The following is an 11,746-nucleotide window of genomic DNA, read 5'->3' as shown; positions in this document are numbered from 1 at the left end:
GTCATCTATTCTGCTTTGGATAGTATATGGAGTTCATGAATTAATTCATTAAAACATATATTTGTGTGTATTTAATGAAGATATGTATGTTTTTATTGCAACTGAATATTGTATGCATTTGCTAAAATGTTTGTACACCAATACAATTTGTACTTTACATTACAAAGACAATCCAGCACAACGTACATAGCATAGTATGTTTCTGAATGTATGCTTTCTGCATGTTTATAGAATCTACTGAAACACTGATAGATGGGCTACGTATGAAAGGCAGCGGTTTATTGGTGTAATTATTAATTTAGTGGGCTTATTCTTTTTCTCATTGTAAAGCACAATTGCATTATCCCTATTAATAGAAAGTACTGTTTATTGCTCTGAAATGGGAATACACCAAGGAGCAACAGAATCCGGTTTTTTCAGGAGTAACTCAGATCTCACACATCTAATGCTTCTTTTTGGCTCCGAAAATAAGGGTGGTGTCTGCAGTTGTTTTGGCATACTGGAAAAAAGTGTTCTTAAAGGGTGGAAACATCTGAGTGTCCGGTTGTGTAGTTGGATTTTTCGTAGACTTTTGTTAGTAGTCTTCGGTGTCCCCGGCACAGATGGCGAGCAGGGCTTGCTTATAATGGCCCGAGGCAAAATGCTGAAAGACGGAGAATATTTGCAATGTTCATTTGTCGCATTTTCTCAGACCACATGACATGGAAAATTAGGGGCAAGAATCTCATCAATACAACTTTTTAAGAGACACCCAAAAATGTCTTCACAAGATGTAATATGTTGACATTACCAGCCATTCAAAGCATGCACACATTTCAAAATCATATCAAAATTGTGACCACAAAAATCGGTAAATATATATGTATGACTTTTTCATATTTATAAATTGCAACCTAAACTCAAAACAATTTGAATTTTCATTGAACTGTAGATTGGTAGGCATTAGCAATGAGTACATTTTCTATCTCAAGGTTAGGAGTCACATCACAGATAATCAGCCTTATTACAAGTTTGGCAGTGCAGGAGAAAAGTGGTGACAATTCCGTTACCACTATATTTTTGCCAGTAATGGAATTGCCACCATTGTTCCTGCACCGCCAAATTATGCATTTGGAGGTGTAGTGGTCCATTAGATCCAGCAAGAAGCTGGAGGAGAATCTGCACTTTACTGCAAAAATATTAGCACTTTTACTGCACAGAAATTCCACTGGTGGTAAATCTGCCAAAATTCCCCATGCCATTCTGAGGACTCTAAAAATGGTGAATTGCCACCACTTGTAATTCTGTGGTAAACCCATGGGATCAAATGGCGGTAACAGTAAGCAAATTTAACTGTAATTTGGTGGAGTTACTGCTGAATGATCACCAAACTTTGAATGACGCTCACTGGGGCTCATTAGGAGTTTGCCGGTATTCCGGTGGTAAATCTGCTGGAATACCAGAAAATGGAAAGACTGATACTGCCACTTGGTCTGGGGTTATTACCACTGGAGGTATTACCTCCAGCGGAAATACCACCTGATTGCAAGTGGCAGTTTGCTGGTGTGAATAGGACTCAATTGGGGATTTTGGCTTGTATTACCGCCACTGGTATTATCGGACGGTAATAGCAGTGATTTTTGGAGGTAACGTGGGGGAGTTACCTGTACGTAACTTCCCCACATTACCTTAAAAAATCACCGGTGGCGGTAAAACCATAAAACAGTATTACCTCCACTTTTTTAACTGCACCGCCAAACTCGTAATGAGCCTCACTGTCCTTTGTGGTCTCACTGGGAACCCTTAGGGGAAAATATCCACTAGATTTCTACCCATGCACAATTTGATGTGTATGTTAAGGGTTTTAAACTGTAGACTGCTGTCATTTTCATGATCCCTTAGCGTTTTAGAATTTGCAGGAGAAGCAGGTTTGGTTTGATTATTGGGGGCAGAGGGATCAATGTCTGGATCCTTTACTGTTGTGTTGAGGAATGCAGATCAGTAGGAACCGTGCTGTGTGTGCAGGTATGCATGGCAGTGTTTTTGCTACTGTATACCCTAACAGCTACTTCTTTCTGTAGCAGGCTGAAACGCTGCTGTTGGTAAACCAGTGTAAATGATCTGTTATTACTGCAATGAAGAGGTAATGCTGGTGTAATAAATGAAATTCAGCACTGAATGAATATAGATTTCAGTAGTACATAACTTCTCCTCAATATTATTTCTTGGGGCGCTTTCTATCAGATATGACGATTTGCCCCCCGCCCCCTTCTCGGCTTTATCATTAAATGCAGTCTTATTTGTTGGCGTCCAGCATGTATCTCAACATTATTTTGACCTTTTTTCCCTAGTACTTCTTCCGCCGTTCAACTTTTAATAAATTAATTTGTTATAGTAATTCCTCATTCGTTTAACGCTTGTATCAACACTTTTTTTCTTGTGCTTCATATTGTGTTCATTCTACCAGGTAGTGTTTCACTGATTCCTCCTTTTTGCAATATGTGCACTTTCCGTCCTCATGGCGCCCAATTTTCTTTAGAACTTCATTATTACCACATTGATGTTCAATCATTTCCTTTGTAAAAACATGTGATAAATTAGCTCTTGTGTCTTACACTTTCAGTAAAAGGATGCCACTGAAAGCATATAATTAGCAACGTATTCAAAAGTAAAATGGCGGGACAGACTAGACATATGCCAAATTATGCTATGCAGGAGTACTAATAATTGACATGCAATTGTAACCCCTATATTTATATAGAACCAAGAGACCATGCAAATGACAGCAGAGCACGTTACAAAACCGATAACACCACTTATCATCATTTGACTCCCTTAGAGCCCGTGGGAGAGTGATGGCGCAGCATGTTGTTATAGGAGACGGCACGAAAATAGTTACTTGAGCTCTTAAATGTAATGACAACTTCCCCAAAGAATCACCCGGTGTATAGTTATTAAAATAGTTTTCTCCTACCTAGATGAGGGCCTGGTAAGTAGTACCCCAAACAAGTTACAGAATAAACAACCGATATAGTCCGTCCCACAGATGGGCCAAACTCACAAATCTGCGTGTTAGTGTCTTTGTTTCATTAAAGAGCAGACTTAAATAATTCATCACTGAGTGCGCTACTTTAAATACCGGATCCATAAATATAGAAGGCTTGTAAATGCATTAGGGTATTAACACAGTGAAATTCACAAAACTCGCCTCTGAAGCCCGGCTGCCAACAGAAGTCTCAGTAACTTACCTGTAAGTGTATTTCTCCAGCATTGGTATTTTTCAGAGATTTACTTGCTTTAATATTCCAGTCGTCAGACCGGGAATCCTTGGTAATTTAAATAATAATACATAAATAAATATATTTTCCCATAGGCAAAGCAATGTGAATTGCTTATAATGCATGAAAGGCACCCACTTATGTAGTTGCTCCGCCTCATTTTGGTCTCTTTTGACCCTAACCAATGAGGAGGCAGGGTATGAAGCTCTGCTTCAGGCAGCCATCTTCAGATTTTGAGCCAAATACTGACTGCTTACCTGATGACTGCCTGTCCTTGGAGCAGCCTCCCACGGTAGGTTGGTGGCCGCATGTGAATCTATGAAAGATACAAATGCTGGAGAAATACAGTTACAGGTAAGTAACTAAGACTACTCAAGAATAGGATCTTTCATAGATTCACATGCTTGAATAGAATACCAAGCAGTGAACACATGCCACCTAAATCACAACACATACACAGGTAACCATGGTACCCCTAGCAGTACATTTAACACCTTATTCATGCTTGAAAATGAAAGGGAAGGGGGGAAGACCATTGGCTGCTCCTACCTTATGTAAATAGGTGATGCAGTACTGCTTGTCCAGCCACTGACTCCCTAGTGACGTCTTCCTCCAGGCAGTAGTGTTTGGCAAATGCGTGGAGCATGCTACACGCCCTAAAAATGTCCTTTACTGCCACACCTGCCTGAAAAGCCGCTGTGACTGCCCTCCCTCTGGTGGAGTGAGCAGTAGTAGGACAAATCAGTGGATCGCCTCTGGTTTTGTGGCAGTGAGTGATACAGTTGCCCACCCAGGGAGCGAGGCCTTGTTCAGATATGCTTTGTCCTTTGGTGCACCCTCCTAAGGGCACACAAATTCTGGAGAAAGTGCAAAAAATGCTGGTGCATTGCAGATAGAATTTTACGACTTGAGAAAGGTCTAAAGAGTGAAGAACGCGTTCAGCGCTTGAGGAATGGTTGCTGAAAAAGGTCAGAAGAACTATGTGCTCTGATAGAGTTATCTTAGATACCACCTAGAGATGAACTTGGGGTGTGGCCTAAGTACCGCACGGTCCCTCAGGAAAACGGTTAAAGGAGGCTCTGTAGAGAGGGCTTGAAGTTCGCTGATCTGTCTTGCTGACGTGAGTGCCACCAAAAAGGCGACTTTCCAGAGAGGAATTGTAGGTTGCACCTATTAATCAGCTCAAAGGGAGCAGTCATGAGAGCTGATAAGATAGTGTTCAGACTCCATCTGGGAACCGTTGCAGGTAACGGTGTAAAAGTGCATAACAGCCCTTTGAGGAATGTTTTCACAGTCATGTCACTAACAAAAGATACGTGTTCCAGGCCTCTGGAATAGGATTTAATGGCTGAGAGGTGAACTTTGATGAAGGACTGTGGCAATCCCGCTTTAGCCAAATGTAAGAACTAGGGGAGAAGCTGTTCTATAGTGATGAACAGTGGCTCAAGCTGTGATGCCGCACACCAGTTGGTGAAGCGCTTCCATTTTCTGGCAAAAGTTAGGTGTGGAAGGTGCCCTGGATGCATGGATGATATCGAGCATACACAGGGTAGCGTTAAATTGGCATGTTGTTGCTGCTCGGGAACCAGGCTCTGAGTGAGACACTGTCAGGTTGTGATGAAGGATTTTCCCTCGTGCTGTGTCAGCAAGGCCTGGTAAGCCCTGAGGGGAATGGGTGCATCCTGTGTCATTTGCAGAAGAGTCGGGTACTAATCCTGCCGGGCCCATGCTGACAATATTAGGATAATCCTGTATGGTTGCGTTCTTAACCACCTCAGCATTCGGGTGAGTAGTGGTATCGGTGGGAAGGCGTAAAGGAACTGTCCCTTCCATGTTAGAGAGAAAGCTTGCCCTAGTGAGTTCTTCTCTGGGTACCTGGACGTGAAACAAGGGCATTTTGCATTGCAGCTGGTCACAAACAGATTGATTTGAAGACGCCCCCATCTGTGAATGATTCGGTTGACCTTGTCGTCGTCAAGCTCCCATTAGTGGGAGAAAAAGAAATCCCTACTTAGTTTGTCAGCTAAGATGTTGTGTTTCCCTAGAAGGTGTTCTGCCCTGTTAAGGATTTCAAAGGCACGTTACACTCCAGACCAGGACTCTCTCTCCTTGCCGGGGATGCAGCACACAATCAAAATACTTTTATTTTATTTATTATGAATTCAATTTGAGAAGGCACCCAACCCGTCTCATACCCACCTTTACAAACACCCTGGGTCACAATGTACCATGAACCAGGCTGGTGTGTAATAATACAATATTTATTTATTTTTAAATTCCAATGAAAATCACACAAATTTAATATAAGGCAGCATTCACCAGGGTGGTGATAATTACACTGTAAATTGAAAGAATACACTTAGTTTGACCTTTTAACATCAGATATACAATGCACAATTGCACAAAGGCAAGATTACTTTTCGAGAGGTGTTTTCTGATAGCACCACAGTTAGTATTTCCCCCTGCAACACTCTCTCAAACTCCTGTTAACCGAATTTTGTGGGGGTAGAAAGGAGTACCAAGGAGTCAGGTATAATAGGCAAAAACAGGATGCAAATCCGACCTCCCCCCTCTGACTGGGAGGCAAAATCAGATTGAAAAACCGTTGAAATTGAGCAAAATAGCACTCGGAATTGCAAAATACTTATTTTACATGTGTGGTTGAATGAATTAGGTAGAAATGCATATAGCAGTATCAGAGATGTAGGAACACTAGCAAACTACAAGGCAATGTACTAACAACGGGCATACAGATCGGAAAATCCACTTGGGAAGGAAAAACACAATGCAGCCAGATCACACGTGGAGAAATTGCATTTACTTATTTTCACGGGTTTAAAATTACAAAACAGCTTGAAAAATGGGTTAAACAGACAAAATCGGAATGCGGTTTTGATGCTAAGGGACAAATTCACATCACAGGTATAATATGAAAGTGAAAGGGTAACTCTGAATGGATGACAGGATGAGATTCTTAACGGGAAAGGAAACTCGGTTTTTAAACAGGAATAATTTCACGGGACAACTCGGTTTGAAAAGTAAATGACAAGGTTTACTGAGACTATATTTTAATGGCTAGAAAAGAGGAACGCTGCCCGTGAAAAGGTTTAAGCTGCAGTTTCAACCCCCCTCACGCCATGTGCCTCTTTATGGGGGAATTAATTTATTCAAAATAGTACTAAGGACTTACATAAGGACTGAAATGAGTTGTAAAGAATAGCGCTAACACTTGGAGATCACCACAGATTTTCCTAATAACAAGGTACACAGAGGATTCTGACAGTTTAAGGATTTTTGTTAGGGCATTTATTGTATCTCTATGGGATTGTACCTAATACAAGGTAATAAAGCAAGGGATGCAGTTTGTGGTTACTGGGGAAGGGAAATACTCACAACAAGCACTTGAATGGGGTAGCTTGGACAGCGGACCGGGTTTCTGGGGCAGTGAGGCATAGTCTGGTCACTGCACACAGCGGTGGGCTATCCTAGAAGGGGACGGCTGGGCCTAGTCTGGTCACTGGACATCGAGGTGGATCAACTGGGCAAGCAGGTAGCGGAGCAAAAGCCTGTCTGGTCACAGGATACTCCCAAAAGGGTACCAGAGCTTTCCCCCTTTCTCCCTGAATTATTGGGATTTTGTGGGGTTTTTCTAGATCAGTGATTCTGCCTGAAAAGGGTCAGCGAGCTCTGGCCTGGCAGTGAAATCTGGAATCTTGCAGGGTAAATCTGGAATGTCTGGGTCTCTGGATGTGCAGGAGCTGGAAAAGTCAGAAGAGAGTCCAGAGCTCCTCATGCCTCCCCTTTATAATACGGAGCATGACATCAGAGGATTTTACTATTGGGCTGACTCAAGCTAGACATACCTTTTAATATCGGATAGGTCAGCCTATGTATGTCGTCTCCTCCCTGGAAGGAGATTGGACTGAAGGAGGTAACTCAGTTTTATGGTGGGTGTTTGTTTACAATGTGCTCTGTTCTACCAAAGTTACTTTTTCCAAAATCCATTATGGAACAAAACACTCATAATTACAAATGTCATCATCAGGAAACTTATACGGGCAGACTACATATTTTACAGGACACATGCTGATCCAAATCCCAAGACGGTGCGATGCTGTTTAGTCCTTCTAGAAATCTTTTGCCATTTCCATGGAAAATAATTCACCTAAAATTCTACAATTTTATATATGTATACATATTGTCACTGGTCATGTTCTCATTAATTTTCAAAGTTGTACCATGTATGTTTTCCCCAGAATTCACATTTTCCTGAGGTTTGCATCACCAACATGCGAGAAAAACCTACAACGTCTTATTTTAATGGTGCAAACATGACATATAAGAGGTCATAATTTCACATTAATATGTCTTTTGATTACTGAAATAAATGACATAAACTGAATAGTATCTGATATCAACTGGGCTGGCTTTGTGTTCCAAATATGGGCATTCCTTTCCAGGTCACAGCCACATGTCAGGCTCCGGTCGGTTTAGCCTAATGTTATCATGGATTCGCCTTTCAAGCCCTACAGTTTAAGTTGAGGGGAGGTGTCACCAGGAATTCACACCTATGTGTCCTGGCAGTCCATTGTCTCATGCTGGAGAAGTGCTGTTTTGTCTGACGAGGGTGTTAGATCCTCCCCCTTGGCCCATTCAGTTTCCAGGGGGATGGTCCACTTGGGGGAAGATGATTCTGTTCCGAGGAAAGGCAGAGCCCTTTGAAGCAATGGGCCTGTCAAACCTGTTCTGCTGGATTCAAAGTACTTTTATTCATTTATTGACTTGTCTTTCCTTAACCAGAAAGCAAGTCTTTTAGGAATAAATATCATGTATATGTTTAAAGCAAGCTCCCATCACATTTCTATGCATGCAAAGGGCCTTACTTTAACATTTAACTTTTTAAAGGGCATTTTCTTGTTTGTCAAAAGCACCATTTTACACATGGGTTAATATTCCTTAAATGTCACTTTCCAAATGCGACTTTTCCTCGCATTTGTATTCTGAGCATTTCCATGGCCCTAGTCAATTTCTACTACACAGGAATCTATCCAAGGTAAGTGTCCATTGTAACTGACATAAGCAGAGAGAGAGGGCTTCTTGTGAAGGGTTTGTCTGTGTTATTTTGTTGCAAAAAGTAAAGCATTTTCTGTACGGCTTGGAGTGAAGTTCTCTGCAATTTCACAGATTTTGCCTGACACCACATGCAGTTTAGTGAGGAATACCCTCGTTTGCTGGTGTACGCCCTGAATATGGGTGTACCTGAATGTGTCTTATTGGAACTGAACTGGGTAATTTTAAAAAGATGAAAAGGGCATCAGTGCGCAGTCATTTAAATGCAGAACATTTTTTTTCAGTGGGAAGTTTTGACTTGGCAACATAGCAGCGCTGCCTTTGAATTCTTTTCTTTGGTGCACATGAAGAAAACACTGGCAGCAAATCTCGGGGTGTTCCATGTTCCATCTCGCCCCATATGTGCTGGGCAAAGACAGCTCAGCCATTATTTTGGTGACTGCAAAACACAGTTTTGATGCAAGGCAATGGTCCTCAACAGAGCCAGCGCAGCCATTCTTCTTGGACTGCTGAAATGCGGTTTGGTGATGTTGGGGAGGTCTGCTGGGCTGGTAAAGATACCCCACAGCCCTGACGTGTACTCTGTGCTTGAGAGACCACTCCCAGAGCTTTTGTGTTTCTGGGGATAGCATTGCAGACCTTGTTCCTCCTTGCTTGTTGGTGTAGTGTATGGAGGTCGTATTGGCCATCTGAATAGTGACAGCTTGTCCTGTGAAGACTGGTTGGAAGGATTTTAGTGCCCACCGGAAGACTCTGAGCTGTAACACATTGATGTGGAGGTAATTTTCGTGCTCGGACCATGTGTCTCTCATTTGTAGCTCCCCCAGTTGTGCTTGCCATCCTCAAAAGGACGTGTCCGTCCTGACAAGCAATGTGGAATTTGGTGCTTTGAAGGGCATGCCCTGATTGAGGTTGTTTTCCTTGTACCACCATTGTAGTGTCATGTGAAAAGATGGTGTATGATGTCTTTCCTGATTTGAAAAAGGCATAGATAATGCCAAAACACGTGTAATCAGAAAGGGCCAATAATAAAACTATTTGGATCACCAATAGATGGCATTTTGGAACTTATTTACTTATAACTGTGGCACAGTAACAAGGTGTGTTAAAAATACATACCTCCTCACAGACAAACAGAGTAGGGGAATTCTTAGTCTCAGTTTTTTTACACGCCAATGCGACACCTCCGAATTGCAATTGAAACTGGTCGCGGGGGTCTCATTGTGATATCACCAAACAGTTCCTCAATTCAAGGTTTGGTGTGAGAAACCTAACCTTTTTAGTGTTAATTTCATGTGTATGATGGCCATGGCTATCCGTTTCCTTGACTTTGCCTTTATCAGCCAGTCATCTAGGTACGGGAACACTTCTATTCCGGTCCGCCCAAGGTATGCTGCCACCGGAGCTAGACACTTGGTAAAAACCTTTGGGGCTGATCTTAGACCAAACGGGAGCATGTGAAATTGGAAGTGCATGCCCCTAATGCGAACCTGAGGTAGCATATGTGAGCTGGATGTATCGGAACATAAAAATACACCTCCTCCAGCTCGAGTGTTGCTAGAAAACCGTCCTTTTTCAGCCAGTTTAGGACCTGTTGGAGTGAGGCCCTCTTGAATTTTATGTGTTTCATGAACTTGTTCAAAGCCTGCAGGTCTAAGAATGGGTGACACTGTTTGGTTTTCTTTCTGACCTGGAACAATTGAGAGTAGAATCCCTTTCTTCTTTGCTCGATAAGTATTGGCTTGGTGGTTGCCTTTTGCAAAGGTTTATCTATCTCCAGTTTAAGATGTGCCATGTGGTGGACCTTGCGCTGCTGTTGTGGTAATGCTGGTGGATGGTCTATGAAGTTGATGGTATTTCCATTCTGTGCTATTTGAAACACCCAGGTGTCAGATGTAATGTCTAGCCAATGGTGAAAATGCTGGCTGATCCTTCCCTCCACAGTGCTGCGATGTGAAGGGGCAAGAGTTTCTCTGGCAATTCTGCTTTGATTGGTCCCTTGTTTAATCGTCTGAACCCAGCTAGCCTTTCTGAGAATTATACTTTGGTTGAAGTGGGTGGAAGCGGTTGGGAGCAGTTTTCCTCAGCTTTTTAAAATTATTTTTACTGTTCCTATATTTTTATTTTAAAAAGAAACCGTTCCGAAATGGTTTCACTTTAAAATAAGTGTAGGAAGCAGTTTAAACTTTCACAACAGTGCACTGCACTGAATGTTCCCTTAAACAGCAGGTGCATTTGTTTGGGGGTTTGTATTGTGTGTGGGAGGGGTTGCGGTGATGGGGTTTGTGGGGAGGGGGGACGGGCCGGCACAGAACATAGTTCCACTACTTCTTTTCATACACTTCAACCACTGTTGTTATACCTGGAGGATGAGTGCTGGTATCTGTTTCCTGACAGAAATGACGAAGAGGAAGACCTTTGTGTGGTATATGGTCTACTATAAAGGTGCGAAAAGAATGCTGGTCTTTATCCTTGTCTCTCAACGAGCTGGTGGCTCTGGCAGTGTCTGTGTCCATTTTTATCCCTTTGAAATGGCCGTCACCTTTCTTGCCGAACAACTCTTTCCCAATCGAAGGGAATGTCAAGTATATGGACCTGGACCTTCGGTCTGAAATGTGTTGCTTTCATCGAAGCCTGCCATCTGAGAACCATGCTATGTGCCATCTGCCGAAAAACGGACTCAGCCACATCCACTGGAGAATCAGTCATATGGTCTGAAGTGGCTCACCACCTGTAATGAGTTGTCTCCAATCGAATCTCTGCAGGCAGATACTTACTCAACTTGGACATTCTAAGGCATAGATCGCTATCAGACCTTGCGGACATCGCTAGAACATTTGCTGCTCTTATCAGCCAACACCTTTCTACTGACCGCCTCAAGCTTCCTACCCTCCTTGTCCGGGGCTGGGGGATTGTTAGCAGAGATGCTGGGTTTGCCATTTTCATTTGAGCTGCCACTGTGATGACAGAGTCTGGCTTAGGATGTCCTTGTAGACATAAAGGCACACTCTCTGGGGCCTTGTATTTTTTCTCTGGACGAGCAGCCAAGGCAGTGATGGCCAGCGGGCTAACTAATATCTTCTCTCCTACCTCGCATATTATATCCAGGATGGGAATGGTAGTAACCATTCTCCTCCTTTTGTCCCTGTGCTCATATAGTACTGATTTTTTCTCTTCGTAGGACACCTGTTGAACCAGGTTGAACAATTCAGCTGCTTTAGCCATAATGGTGTGGAATTAAGCAACATCGTCTGGCGGTGAGGCACTCCCGGGGGAGTCCCGCCTCTTCTGTTTTTCAATGACATACCTGTCTCATTCATCCCGGTCTTGAAGGGGTGAATCCCGGGTAAGCTCGTCCTCCTCAGGTTCAGCATCATCATCCTGAGCGTTTGGAGCTGAGAAAACTCTGTACGGGCCGT

The 11,746-nt window shown here is 42.8% G+C and overlaps 1 protein-coding gene across 1 annotated transcript in view; it reads right to left on the bottom strand.

The window, feature by feature from the left end:
* Positions 1–259: 259 nt before the first annotated feature.
* ANXA10 (annexin A10) overlaps positions 260–11,746 on the bottom strand; it is a 330,211-nt gene continuing 318,724 nt past the window's right edge. The window contains exon 13 of the mRNA XM_069630205.1: positions 260–643. Within this exon, the coding sequence (XP_069486306.1) occupies positions 575–643 (69 nt within the window). The 3' untranslated portion in view covers positions 260–574. The remainder of the gene's footprint in view (positions 644–11,746) is intronic.

This window comes from Ambystoma mexicanum, chromosome 6q (genome assembly GCF_040938575.1).
Source record: "Ambystoma mexicanum isolate Mex_15411 chromosome 6q, UKY_AmexF1_1, whole genome shotgun sequence".
NCBI classification, from domain to species: Eukaryota; Metazoa; Chordata; class Amphibia; order Caudata; family Ambystomatidae; genus Ambystoma; species Ambystoma mexicanum.
Note: the sequence above shows the minus strand (reverse complement) of the source record. Positions and strands in the feature narration are given on the sequence as shown.